Source organism: Rattus norvegicus, chromosome 13 (genome assembly GCF_036323735.1).
Source record: "Rattus norvegicus strain BN/NHsdMcwi chromosome 13, GRCr8, whole genome shotgun sequence".
Lineage (NCBI taxonomy): Eukaryota > Metazoa > Chordata > Mammalia > Rodentia > Muridae > Rattus > Rattus norvegicus.
The window spans coordinates 106,765,420-106,780,672 of record NC_086031.1 but is presented as its reverse complement, the minus strand read 5'-3'; the positions used below and the strand labels follow the sequence as shown (position 1 = coordinate 106,780,672).

At 48.4% G+C, this 15,253-nt stretch overlaps 1 protein-coding gene across 4 annotated transcripts in view; it reads left to right on the top strand.

Moving 5' to 3' along the window:
* Hhat (hedgehog acyltransferase) overlaps positions 1-15,253 on the top strand; it is a 256,089-nt gene that overhangs the window by 34,051 nt on the left and 206,785 nt on the right. For 3 of the 4 annotated variants that reach the window (XR_010056911.1, XR_005492772.2, NM_001398579.1), the window contains 1 exon segment: positions 3,804-3,917. Coding sequence is in view for 2 of the 4 variants with exons in the window: in NM_001398579.1 (NP_001385508.1) it covers positions 3,804-3,917 (114 nt within the window). In the remaining 2 variants the exon portion in view is untranslated. 4 annotated transcript variants of the gene reach the window in all.

Sequence of the window (15,253 nt, the reverse complement as noted above, 5' to 3'; positions counted from 1 at the left end):
ACTAGGAGCTCTCATAGGTAACTGACTTAGAACCCTTAAACTTAGGGGAAAGTCTAATCTCATCAATACCTCTTCCTTGTCCTGTACCCTGTTGGGGAGATTTTTTCCCCAAAGGCTGAGATTTGGAAAAGTTGCGATTCATAAAATATTTTTTTTATTTTAGTTTTTGAGAATGTCATATATAAGTAATGTATTTGCATTGTTAATAGCCTTTCTCCCTCCTTCCCTCCCTCCAACACCTTTCATGCTTCCCCCAATTCCTCTCAATTTCAATGACCTCTTCTTTAATGAGTGTTGTGTGTGTGTGAGAATCTTTGTGAGTGTGTGTGAGAATGTTGAGTGTGTGTGAGTGTGTGAGAATGTTTGTGTGTGTGAGTGTGTGAGAATGTCTGTGTCAGTGTGTGTGTGTGAGTGTGTGTGAGTCAGAGAATGTTTGTGTGAGTGTGTGTGAGTGTGTGTGAGAATGTGTGTGTTCGAAAATGTTTGTGTGAGTGTGTGTGTGTGAGAGTGTGTGTGTGAGAGAGTGTGTGTGAGTATATGTGTGTGTGTGAGAGAGTGTGTGTGTGAGAGAGAGAGTGTGTGTGTGAGAATGTTTGTGAGAGTGTATGTATGTGTGTGTGTGTGTGTGAGAGAGAGAGTGTGTGTGTGTGTGTGTGTGTGTGTGTGAGTGTGTAAGTACAACCTGCCGAGTCCCTTGCTTGTATTTATATATGTTTAGGGTTGACCACTTGGGGTTGGACCACCTATATCTGGAGAAGACTGATTCTTTCTTAGCAGCCATTACTTGCCAAGAGCTCTTCATGTATGGGTGGAGCTTTGTGGGATTTCCCCCACCTCCCATCCATCGCCAACCAGAATTGTCACTGAGACCTCTTGTTTAGGGGACCTCGTCATAGTTAACAAAGGACAGGAAGTACGAACGAGACTCACAGTTATTAGCATACGTGTTGGCTACTTTTCTTGTTGCTCTGACTAAATACCAGACAAAGGCTGCTTCAGGAATATTGTTGTTAAGAGTTTTCTTTCTGTGAAGAGACACCATGATTCCTGCAATTCTCATAAAGGACATTTAATTGGAGCTGGCTTAAAGTTTCAGAGTTTTAGTCCATCATCACGGTGGGAAGCACGGCAGCACGCGGTCAGACGGTACTGGAGAAGGAGCTGAGGGTTCTATGTCCTGATTGGCAGGCATGGGGAAGTGAGCTGCTTGAGCTTCTGAGACCTCATGCCCTCACAGTGACATACTTCTTCCAAAAAGGCCACACCTCCTAATAGTGCCACTCCCTATGGGCCAAACATTCAAACATAGGAGTCTATGGAAGCCATTCCTATTCAAACCTCCACAAGGTGTAATTTAAAAACAAAAATTGTTTTGCTTCACTTCCACTCAAGCTGGGTCCAGGGTCCTGAATCCTCGTAAGGATAGGGAGGAAGTCTGCCCTTAGCAGGCGTGGGAAGGCCCCTCCCCCACCTACATGAGCTGAGAAGAAGCTCTGACCATTGTGGTGTGGAGTTGCTCCCTGTCCATGCTGCATGGTGTGGGCAGCTGGTCACTTTCATGTCCTTTTTGGACTCAGCTTTCCTGTTGTGACTGTCAGTGAAGCTACTCAGGCTGAATTTCCTCATGTCCACTCACCTGCCCTTGTCCACTCACATGCCTCAGAGACATGGACCCTGGTACCAGGAGCTGCTCCAGTAGAAGGGGCAGGCACATGCAAGGATTATTCTTTTATTGCAAGTTCATTACGAAAGTAGTTCATGTCTTCTTCAGTTACCACACTGACCATGTGACCTTCCCAGCTACCACACTGATCACGTGACCTTCCCAGCTACCACACTGACCATGTGACCTTCCCAGCTGCCACACTGACCATGTGACCTTCCCAGCTGCCACACTGACCATGTGACCTTCCCAGTTACCACACTAACATGTGACCTTCACAGTTAACACACTAACATGTGACCTTCACAGTTAACACACTGACCATGTGACCTTCCCAGTTAACACACTAACATGTGACCTTCCCAGTTATCACACTGACCACGTGACCTTCCCAGTTACCACACTGACCACGTGACCTTCCCAGTTACCACACTAACATGTGACCTTCCCAGTTACCACACTAACCATGTGACCTTCCCAGTTACCACACTAACATGTGACTGTCCCAGTTAACACACTAACATGTGACCTTCCCAGTTACCACACTAACATGTGACCTTCCCAGTTACCACACTAACATGTGACCTTCCCAGTTATCACACTAACATGTGACCTTCCCAGTTACCACACTAACATGTGACCTTCCCAGTTATCACACTAACATGTGACCTTCCCAGTTAACACACTAACATGTGACCTTCCCAGTTAACACACTAACATGTGACCTTCCCAGTTACTACACTAACATGTGACCTTCCCAGTTACCACACTAACATGTGACCTTCCCAGTTAACACGCTGACATGTGACCTTCCCAGTTACTACACTAACATGTGACCTTCCCAGTTAACACACTGACATGTGACCTTCCCAGTTACTACACTGACATGTGACCTTCCCAGTTACCACACTAACATGTGACCTTCACAGTTACCACACTAACATGTGACCTTCCCAGTTACCACACTAACATGTGACCTTCCCAGTTAACACACTAACATGTGACCTTCACAGTTACCACACTAACATGTGACCTTCCCAGTTATCACACTAACATGTGACCTTCACAGTTAGCACACTAACATGTGACCTTCCCAGTTACTACACTGACCTTGTGACCTTCCCAGTTATCACACTAACATGTGACTTTCCCAGTTACTACACTAACATGTGACCTTCCCAGTTAACACACTAACATGTGACCTTCCCAGTTAACACACTAACATGTGACCTTCACAGTTACCACACTAACATGTGACCTTCCCAGTTACCACACTAACATGTGACCTTCCCAGTTACCACACTAACATGTGACCTTCCCAGTTACCACACTAACATGTGACCTTCCCAGTTACCACACTAACATGTGACCTTCCCAGTTACTACACTAACATGTGACCTTCCCAGTTATCACACTGGCCATGTGACCTTCCCAGTTACCACACTAACATGTGACCTTCCCAGTTACTACACTAACATGTGACCTTCCCAGTTACCACACTAACATGTGACCTTCCCAGTTACTACACTAACATGTGACCTTCCCAGTTAACACACTAACATGTGACCTTTCCAGTTATCACACTAACATGTGACCTTCACAGTTAACACACTAACATGTGACCTTCCCAGTTACCATACTAACATGTGACCTTCCCAGTTACCACACTAACCATGTGACCTTCCCAGTTAACACACTGGCCATGTGACCTTCCCAGTTAACACACTAACATGTGACCTTCCCAGTTACCACACTAACATGTGACCTTCACAGTTAACACACTAACATGTGACCTTCACAGATACCACACTAACATGTGACCTTCCCAGTTACCACACTGACCATGTGACCTTGGGTACATGAATTTAAGCCTTCAGCCTCCTTTTCACTGTTTAGGTAATGGGCTAACTTCTTGGGGTTCCATCCTAGAGAATCCATGTCCATGAAGACTCTGAGTTAGAAGGAAGGTACATTTGGAGGATGACAGGAAGACAGTCAGGCAGAGGTGGGTAGAGAGGTTGGAGTTCTAAGTGGGTAAACACCATCTTCAGAATCTGGACTCCCAGTGCTTTTCCAGGTGTGTTGTTGGAGACACGTCGCAGTTCCTCTGGTAATATGGCTTCTTGTTCTCCCCTCCTAGGACCCGACTGATTTTGAGTGGAACTTCTGGCTGGAGTGGGGGAAGCAGAGGCTGGTGTGGCTCCTCCTTGGCCATATGGCTGTGTCTCAGTTGGCCACACTGCTCACAAAGAAGGTATGCGTCATGTGCCATTTGCTTTTAAGCCTCCTTTTCCTTTGGGTTTGGTGAAGGGGCCTGAACTGTGAATCTGGAGACCAAGGTATCAGTGGGGAAGACTGGGAACAGTACTAGCCAAAGCGACGTGTTGGGGGAATACAGCCATTGAGTACAAAGGTTTCAGAGTGAGCCAACCCCAGCTGGCGCTCTCGAAGAACTTCCCTGATGGAATGCTTCCGTAAAGACTTGCTCGCTTGGGAGGATATGTGGCTTCGTTCAGTTCAGGAGGGAGTAGAAGTTGTATTGTTGGTAAATACAAGGCCTGGAGAGATGGCTCAGCAGCTAAGGGAACTGGCTGCTTTCCCAAAGGACCTGGGCTCTATTCCCAGCACTCAGTCGGTGGTTCACAATTGTAGTGCCTACTTTGATTTTTTTATGTCTACTTGACACAAATTAGGGTCATCAGATAGGAGGGAGCCTCAATTGAGAAAATACCTCATAAGATGTAGTGCATTTTCTCTATTCGTGATTAGTGAAGTAGGCACAGCTCACTGTGGGTGGTGCCATTCCTAGGCTGCTGGTCCTGGGTTCTATGAAAAAGCAGGCTAAACAATCCAGTAAGCAGCACTCCTTCATGGCCTCTGCATCGGCTTCTGTTTCCAGGTTCCTGTTCTGTTTGAGCTCCTGACTTGACTTCCCTTGGTGATGAATCATCACCTGGAACTGTAAGCTTATCACACACCACACACACACACACACACACACACACACACACACTCACACACTCACACACACACGAGTTGCCCTGGTCATGGTCATAGAAACCCTAAGACAACAATGGTCTGTAACTCCAGTTCCACGAGATTAATAGCCTTTATCTGGCCTCGAATGTGTTGTTGCATAAACACGTAAGCCAAAATTCATACATGTAGAAATAATTATAAATCTTTTTTTAAAAGTAGCAATTGAGCTGGGAAAATGCTGTGGGTGATATAAGCACAATGACCTGAGTTTGATCCCCAGAATCCACAAAAAGAATGGTCGGATGTGATGATGCTTGAAAAAAGCACCAAGGGGCTAGAGACAGGCAGATCCCAAGAACTTACTGGCAGCCAGTCAGGCTCACTTAGCCATCTTCAGGCTAGTGAGAGACCCTGTCTTAAAAATAAAGTGGATGGCTCCTGAGGAACGATTGACCTCTGACCCGTGCACACAGGTGCTCATGGGTGGACAGGAACAACACACACACACACACACACACACAGACACACACAGACACACACACTCACACACACACATGCACACACACACTCACACACATGCACACGCACACACTCACACACACAGACCACACACACTCACACACATACACACACACTCACACACACTCACACACACTCACACACACATGCACACACATGCACACGCACATGCACACGCACACACACACACCTACATTTATTATTGAGCAGTGTGGTAACTCTAACAGTTTCATGCTGGATTCCATTAACAGGGAATTTTCAAAGTAGATACTTGAAAAGAGATTTTACAGGAGTCTGGACTGTGGCAGCTTCATAGGGCCAGCTAGCTAGCAAGAAGCCCACGAGGCTTCCAGGAGGACTCCCCGGTCACTTAGGGACTACTTGGCTTCTGCTCAGGACCCTCTGATACAGGCTTCCGGTCACTACTTCCTAATGTAAAGACTGAGCCTGTGTTTGGAAATCTCAAGTGAGACCCAGACAAACAGACTGGCCTGGACCAACCCAGGAGGCAAACTCCATTCTCTTAAAAGACTCAAGAGGTGAGGAAACAGAGAGTCTATACCCCTGAAAGTCCAGAGAAGGAGAGACCAGCGCTAAGCCAGAGGAACAGGCTGGTCACTGGTTGGTGGGAGGTGTACCCGAACATCTTCTCTTTCTACAAAGTTGGTGCTTTTTGATCCTGCCCGTTCTAGGACAGTGGTTCTCAACCTGTGAGTCGTGACCCCTTTTTGGGGGATCCATCCACCCTTTCACAGGGTCATCTGCATATCATATACTCACATTGTGATTCATAACAGTAGCAAAATTACAGTTATGAAGTAGCAGTGAAATGATTTTGTGGTTGGGGGCCATCACAGCGTGAGGGGCTGCAGCCTTAGGAAGGGTGGGAGCCACTGCTCTAGGAGATGGGAGACTGGACCGCATGCTCTCCTTTTAACGATACTGATCACTTTCTGTACCTCAGTGGTCACCTGTCTTCTGACATGGCAAAGCTAAGATGTTGGCCTATCAGACTTGGATATGTTAAGAAGTTTCGTAGACCTTTCCAATAGACCAGATGCTAAGTATTACTGGAACTCCACCCCTGCTCCTGGGACGGCAAGGGATGCGTCTGCCTCAGCTTTTGCAATTAGTGTTTATTTATTATTAATACGTTATTATATATTTCTCAAATTCCTGTTTATGTTTTCAATATTTCTAGCAGTTTATCGCTAATTTTTTTCAAGGTTTGAAGAGATGGCTCGTTAGTTAAGAGCACTGGCTGCTCTTCCAGAGAACCTGGGCTCAGTTCCCAGCACCCCCATGGCAGCTCCCAACTGTCTGTAATCCTCCTCAAGGGATCTTCTGTCCTCCTTGGGCACCAGGTACAAGTGCCATGCACAGATATAATATGCAGGCAAGACATTCATACACATAAAACAAATAAGTTAATATAAAAACTCCGAAACTGAGTTAAGTTAAAATACTTTTATGTGTATGTGTCCTGCCTGCATGTATGTGCACCATGCGTGTGCCTGGTACAAGTGGATGCAGAAATGGTCATCACAACCCTGTAGCTATAGTTACAGGTAGTTGTGAGCCGCAGTGTGGGTGTTGCAAACTGAACATGGGTTCTCTGCAAGAGCAGTCAGCACCTTTAACCAGTAAGCCATGTCTCTAGTCCCAAAGTTTAACATTCTATTTCTTTTTATGGTATATATTTTTTGTTTACATTTTAAATAATATCCCCTTTCCTGGTTTCCCCTCCAGAAACCCACTATCCCATCACCCCCTCCTCTGCTTCTATGAGGGTGCTCCCCTGCCTACCTGCCCACCCACCCACTCCCTCCTTCCTCCCCACCTCCCAGCCCTGGCATTCCCCTGCACTGGGACATCGAGCCTTGACAGGACCAAGGGCCTCTTCTCCCATTGAATGCCCAACAGGGCCATCCTCTGCTACGTATGCAGCTGGAACCACAGGTCCATCCCTGTGTTCTCTTTGGATGGCGGTTTAGTCCTTGGGAGCTCTGGGGGTCTGGTTGTTTGATATTGTTGTTCTTCTTATGGGGTTGCAATTCCCTTCAGCTCCTTCAGTCCTTTCTAACTCCTCCATTGGGGACCCCGTGTTCAATCCAGTGGTTGGCTGTGAGCATCTGCCTCTGTATTTGTCAGGCTCTAACATTCTATTTCAAACAAAAACCTTTACTACCCATAGGTAAAGTTGTTCCTAAACTTGAGGGTGGTAAAGTCTAACTTCATGAATAATTAAGCAAGTATATATTAAAAACAGACTTATCAATTCACACTTTACAGTTTGGCAAAAATAAACAAGGATTCCCTGAAGAAACTGGGCATTGACCACTCAAGGTCTCCTGGAAAGGAGGTGTGTGAACTGGCTGTGTCCTCTGGGGTATGTCCCTGGCAAACACCCACAGATTACTGTGTGAATCCTGACATGTTCTTTGAGGCTAAAGAACCAGATGCAGCTGGTGTCCATCCCGGTGACTCGGACAAGCCGTAGAGAACAGATTATAGCTGCTGTGAAAGCACTGGTGAATTTATGGCTCCTCATGGTGAGCTAGGAACTCAGGTTGCAGAGAACCATATCAGCCATGATTCCGTGCACAGGGGACTTGGAAGTGTGGTACTAACAGTGTGTTCTGTGTGCAGTGCTGAAGGAGACAGCTGCTGGGCTCTGCATGCAGCCCTGGGGGTTCATGTGCTGGACACTTGGTCCCCACCATGGGATTTAGTTTACCTGAAGCTTTTATTTCGGGCTCCTCTTCAGAGGCAGTGTTGCCGTGGACTTGGGTGTCCACTGGGTGATTGCTTTTAGGAACCCTTAAATATGTAAAAAAAATTCACAGCTGCCTGAGTCCTTGATATAAATTTAAAACAATTATTCTTTCTTTGTTCTCTGTGTCTTTGTTTCTTTCTATGTGTCTATCTCTTTGTTTGTCTCTGTCTCTGTCTCTCTCTCTCCTCGGTGTCTCTGTTTCTTTCTGTGTGTCTGTCTCTCTGTCTCTCCCTGTGTGTCTCTGTTTCTTTTTGTGTGTCTATCTCTTTGTCTCTGTCTTAGTCTCTGTCTCTCTCCCATGTGTCTCTGTTCCTTTCTGTGTGTCTATCTGTCTCTGTCTGTCTGTCTCTCTCTCTCCTTGGTGTCTCTTTCTGTGTGTTGATCTCTGTTTATCTCTCTCTGTGTCTCTGTCTCTATTCTTGTTGTCTTTGTCTCTTTTTGTGTGTCTATCTCTTTTTGTCTCTGTCTGTCTGTCTCTGTGTGTGTCTGTGTGTGCGCACATGTACCATGGCACAAGTGTGAGGTTAGAGAACAACCTCCTTTAGTCCATTCTTTTCCCATGATGTGGGACCAGGAGGTCAAACCCAGGTTATCAGGCACCTTAATGCACCGAGAGAGCTCTCCCTGGCCCCCAAGTCTCTGTCTGGTTCAAAATGGCATAACATTTGCATATAACCTGCACAATCCCCTCAATGTCTTGCTTATAGTTTCCAGTACAATATAGAGGTTAAGTAGCTGTGATATTGTGTTAGTGATAGAATAAGGAAAATGTATACATTTTATTCTTAATATGAATATTGGTCTAGCCAAGGTCAGTTGAACCCATGGGGTGGAACTTGCACTTGGAATGGTTCAGAATAAATGCCACCATTAGTCACTTCTGTGTCCTCAGATCTGCATCGGGAGTGGCTTCTGGGGCTGTGGGAAGAGGCTGCAAAACAATATCCTCCCAGGTTACATCTGCCCTGCTCCTGGCAGCTTCCTGTGTCGGATGAAGAAAGGAAGGATGCAGGCTGGGAGGCAGCTCAATGGCAGAACAACAACTCTAAGGCGGGCAGCCCCGTGTTCAGTCCCTTGTCCTTGGGGACAGAAGTGGGTCTGGCCCTGTGACTGTGTGCTTCTGAACTTCCGTCTCAGGCTGGTCTGGGAATAAGGATGGGAGTTAGATTATTTTCCTGGGGGTCGGGGGAAGCTGACCGGGAAGTCAGAAGTGAAGCAGTGCTCACCACCGAGCCACACTTTGCAGTTCTGGCTCGGGGAGTGGGGCTCCCTTGTTCAGCTTCCTGTGTGGTGCTGTGAGGCCTGGCTGGGCAGGCAGATTCAGCTCAGCCTCAGCAGAACACATCTCACCCCACGTTGGGGAGGAGGGCCCTGAGTTTTTCTTGGAAGGAGGCAGAGTGAGAGCTGAGCCATCCCCCTGTGTGTCTCACCTTCTCGTGACCACAGGCTGGGCTGCGAGGCAGCTGGCTGGCAGATCTGTCTGTGGCGGGGCCACAAGGCTTCATTGTCAGAGTTGGCTCTGCCTCCCCGTGAGTCTGGACGGCAACCTTGGCCTCATTAGCTCCGTTCCTCTCACCACCTGGATGAAGTGTTCCTCTTGGCCTTCCTTGGCAGAGTTGGTTTTGGTGCTTTTTCAGAATGGAAGATTTGGGTTGCAGCCCTGTCTACTTTGCTTTCCTTTGGGACAGGAGAAGCCAGAGCAGTCCAGTTGGGGCAGGCGTCAGACGGCTTCTGGTCAAAGCCCTGACTCCTGAACAAAGCTTCCCCTCTCCGTCTGGATGGGCCTTTTCCTTTGCGGGCCACCACCTCCCAGGGAGGGCCAGGCTACTTCCAGAAGCCTCCTTTTTCTCCCCTTCTCCCTCCTCCTTCATTCCCTCTTCTCCGTCCTTCTTCCCTTCCTCCGGTCATGTAAAGTAATAAAGTAATAAAGTTTTCCCTTGAGCTTCTTGGCTGAGATTAAATGCTTTTCCTCTAGGTCAGGCCCTCTCTGTGAGGGGCCTGAGGAAAGTTGAGTAATGACTGAGCTCTGGCTGTGGGTGTGTTATGATTGGACTTTGTGGGGCCGGGTCACATCTGCCTCCGTTCTCCCATGCCTCTGTGGGTTTCCACCACCTGGGACACTGTGTTCTCAGCCCTCAGAACTAAAACGGTCCCGTAGGAGCTCTGGGAAGGCTGGCCTGGTGTGGGGCTCTGTGCTTTTCTTTATGTGGTCTGGCTGGAGGATGGCGTGGTTAGTCTTGGCCCCTCAGCTCAGGTCTTCACTGCAGGATATGCACAGGCTAAGGAACCTCTGGGGTTGGCTTTTCATGGGGTGGGCAGTCTGTCCCCGAGGAGTGTCAGATCCACACATAAATGGAACCTCGGGCACTGTGTCTCTACTGGGACCCACTCCACACCCTCCGTTAGTGCCTGTCTAATGAGGTGAAGTTCCCTGGATAAAAACCCACTGACCTTTTCTCCCGGAAGATCTGGCTGGGATGCAGCTGTTGGGACTCCAATGAACAGACTGCTTTTTCTTCTTTGGGAAGATTTTATATATATATATATATATATATATATATATATATATATATATATATATATATATACACACACACACACACATATATATACATACATATATATACATACACACATACATATATATACATACATATATATATTCAGATATATATTCTTATATAGCATATATTTATATTTATTTTAGAACCTACGGCAATTGATGAAATAAAATGTAACAAACCATGACACACAGGAGAATACATACTCATTGACTCCCTTTCTTTCTCAAACAGTGTTTCACTGAGTGGTCTCTTGGCATACGTATTCTCATCTGCTGCCAAAGTGAGCGCTGACCAAAACTTTGAGCTCTCACTCTTCGATGCAGACCTAAGCTAGCAAGGGCATCGGAGGCACATCCTGCTGCCATTTGGTACCCGCAACACAGGGTGAGCTGAAGCAGACACAGATGCTGTGAGAGAGGCCCTTGACCAAGTGTCTCTCTGAGTTCTGGCCCTTGCAAAGGAGGTTTGAAGAATAGACTTCAAAGGAAGAGAGAGAAGCTCTGTCTTTGTCGTTGGTGATGATTGCAGTTGGTGATGGTGCATAGGTCTGACGGATTAGTTAGTGCCCCTCCCTCATGTTCCAGTGGCAGACAGCACTTTCTGTTAGAGGAGCCGTTGCCTGGGCTGGGCAGGCAGGTGTGAGAGGAGGCAGGAGGCTGGTCCTAAGCTATGAAGTGATGTCTTTGTACTGACAGGAGAGAGATCCTTTTCTAAGGAGTGAGGTGGAACCTGAGACTTGGAAGATGGTAGGTTTTCACATTAGGATCAGAAGCCCAACACTTTGATGCTGATGCTGTCATCTGTCAAGTTAAATCTGAACACCTGGGGAAGCTTATGCACCCCTTCATATGTGGCCATATTCATCTATCTTCATGCGTTCACCTCTCCACCCACCTACCCACCCACCCATCCATCCACCCACCCACCTACTCACCCACCCATCCATCCACCCACCCACCTACCCACCCACCCATCCACCTACCCATCCACCTACCCACCCACCCATCCACCCACCCATCCACCTACCCACCCACCCACCCACCTACCCACCCACCTACCCACCCACCCATCCACCTACCCACCCACCCACCCACCTACCCACCCACCTACCCACCCACCCATCCACCTACCCACCCACCTACCCACCCACCCATCCACCTACCCACCCACCTACCCACCCACCCATCCACCTACTCATCCACCTACTCACCCACCCATCCACCTACCCATCCACCTACCCACCCTCCCATCCACCTACCCATCCACCTACCCATCCACCTACCCACCCACCCATCCACCTACCCACCCACCCATCCATCCACCCACCCACCTACTCACCCACCCATCCACCTACCCATCCACCTACTCACCTACCCATCCACCTACCCATCCACCTACCCACCCATCCATCCACCTACTCATCCACCTACTCACCCACCCATCCACCTACCCACCCTCCCATCCACCTACCCATCCACCTACCCACCCTCCCATCCACCTACCCACCCTCCCATCCACCTACCCACCCTCCCATCCACCTACCCATCCACCTACCCACCCACCCATCCACCTACCCATCCACCTACTCACCCACCCATCCACCTACCCATCTACCTACCCACCCACCCATCCACCTACCCACCCTCCCATCCACCTACCCATCCACCTACCCACCCACCCATCCACCTACCTACCCATCCACCCACTCATCCACCCATCCATCTACCCATCCACCTACCCACCCACCCATCCACCTACCCACCCACCCATCCACCTACCCATCCACCTACCCACCCACCCATCCACCTACCCACCCACCCATCCACCTACCCATCCACCTACCCACCTACCCATCCACCTACCCACCCACCCATCCACCTACCTACCCATCCACCCACTCATCCGCCCATCCATCTACCCATCCACCTACTCACCCACCCATCAACCTACTCTCCTACCTACCCACCCACCCATCCACCTACCCATCCACCTACCCACCCACCCATACATTAATCTGCCCATGTACCACTCCTCCATCCTCCCACCCATTCTGTGACCCTGTCTATCTATTCATCTCCCCACACCCATCAATCTCCACCCATCACCACTTCTGCCTTTACCAGCCACTCATCCGCCCACCCACCCATCCACCTACCTACCCATCCACCCACACATTCACCAACCCACCCATCCATCCACCCACCCACCCATCCACCCACCCATCTACCCACCCATCCACCAACCCACCCATCCACCAACCCACCCATCTATCCACCCACCCATCCACCTATCCTGTCTATCAACACATGCAACCACTGCCATCCACATACCCTACTATCATACCTATCGTCCACTCTTCTATCCATTCTACACACCCACCCATCCATCTACCACTGTCCACCATCTGTTCATCTGCCCATCCACACATCCCTTCTCCATTCATTTACACTCACCCCCACACTCTATCTAACCACCCCAACTTTTTATTTACCTATCCATTTCCACTCACTCGGCCACATATCTATCCATCCACTCACCCACTTTCCTACCCATTTATCCATTCCCACCCATCCACCAATCTACCCATCAATCCATCTACCCATCCATCCATCCATCCACCCACTCCCCATCCATCCATCCACCCACTCCCCATCCATCCATCCATCCACCCATCCATCTACCCATCCATCCACCCATCCACCCATCCATCCATCCACCCACCCATCCACCCATCCATCCACCCATCCACCCACCCATCCTCCACCATCCTTTCTTTTCTTCCACTCAGCCATTTATCCCGCCATTTAGTATCTGTTGAGCTTGGCACCAGACTAGATTCTGTTTTACATTTATGTATTATGAACAGGAAAGGATTTTTGCTTACTCAGGAAGGCTACCAGGTGGAAAACGACCACGTTCCATTCTGAGAAGCGGGGTCAGCGTCGGCTCAAGTAGCGGTGGAATGTGGCATGGCGTCCACTTTCCTCCGTTTGCTGTGGTGTGTACTGCATCCCATCAGAAGGCCATGGAGTTCTCGGTCTGGCTTTAGGTCGGCTGTTAAGAAAGTTGTGCTTTTTGGAGTTTTGAAAATATCCCTGTTTTAATTCTCATCCTCTGTAAAAAAACTGAAGGCCTGGAATCCTTAGAGCTAAGTGGGGTCAGTGTGTGCTTTCACAGAGTTCTCTCAGCCCATCTCAACAAGTACCACATCGTTCAGGCTCTTAACATCACCATCGCTAGAGTGTTGTAAATCCATATTGAATCACAGTGAGATGGCACGATGTACTTTCCAGAATGGCTCTGCTGAAACACGGAAACACCGCAGATGCTTGTGGGGATGTGGAATTTCGGGCGCACTCATGTACCCTTGTTGGCGTTGAGTGGTGGCAGACCAGAAAGCTGTTTGCGGTGCTAGACGTCTAACTGGCATGTAACTGGCATGTCACCAGCTCCTGTTTGCTCAGGCGTCCGTTCATTCCGGGAAACGAGAAGTTATTTTTAACTTCCAAAACCTGTGCAGATATGAGGACATCGGTTTTATTCGAAATAGCCCTCACTTGCAAATGTCTGAGATGTCCTTCAGCTGGGATGGGAATAAGCAAACCAAGGTTATCCAGATCACGGGAAACTGCAAGAGACAATGGGCGTTAGCCACAGCTTAGTTGAGTCTGTGTGATTTCTTTGAAATGACAACATTTTGGAAATGAAGAAGAGATTAATGGGTAGGAGATGGGGTGGTGAGGGAAGTGGGAAGAGCATGGTGTGAATCCTAAGACTTCTGGGTGTTTGTAGGTTGCACACTGAATCTTCACATATGTGTGTGGGGGCACACTGAACCTTCACATGTGTGTGTGGGGGGCACACTGAACCTTCACATGTGTGCATGGGGGGCACACTGAACCTTCACATGTGTGTGTGTGGCACACTGAACCTTCACATGTGTGTGTGTGGGCACACTGAACCTTCACATGCGTGTGGGGGGCACACTGAACCTTCACATGTGTGTGTGTGGCACACTGAACCTTCACATGTGTGTGTGTGGGCACACTGAACCTTCACATGCGTGTGGGGGGGCACACTGAACCTTCACATGTGTGTGTGTGGGGGCACACTGAAACTTCACATGTGGTAGAATTATGTAGAACATAGCAATGAAACCGGACATCAGTAAATTTGATAGATGGTAGTTATGTGGTGTCCTGGTTGTGATAATATTCTGTTGTTTTGAGAAAGGTGCTTTTGGGGGAACTCAATGAAACACAGCACAAAAGGTGTTATTTCTTGTGAGCACACGAAGTACAACTATCTCAGAATGAGTCCCGGTTAGAACACTGTGTGCCTGGGAGACCGCTCAGCAAGTAACATGGTCCCCTTGTGTGCATGAGAATCCGAGTTTGTTTTCTAGAACCCACATAAAACAAACGAACACCAAAAAAGCTGGATGTGGTGGGTGAAAGAGATGGGGAATTGCTGGGGCTCACTGGCTGGTCAGCTTAGCCTGCTTGAGGCCAGTGAGAGGCTCTGTCTCAAGTAAGTTGTGGGCCAATAAGATGTCTCAGAGGACAAAGGTGCTTGCCTCCAAGTATGATGACCTGAGTTTGATCCCTGGGATCTACATGGTAGAACTGACTCTCTGCCCTCCACACAACTGTCTTAGCATGAGCGCATGCACACACACACACACACACACACACACACACACACTAATAATAACAGAAAATCATAAAAATAAACCAAGGTAGATGGCACCTA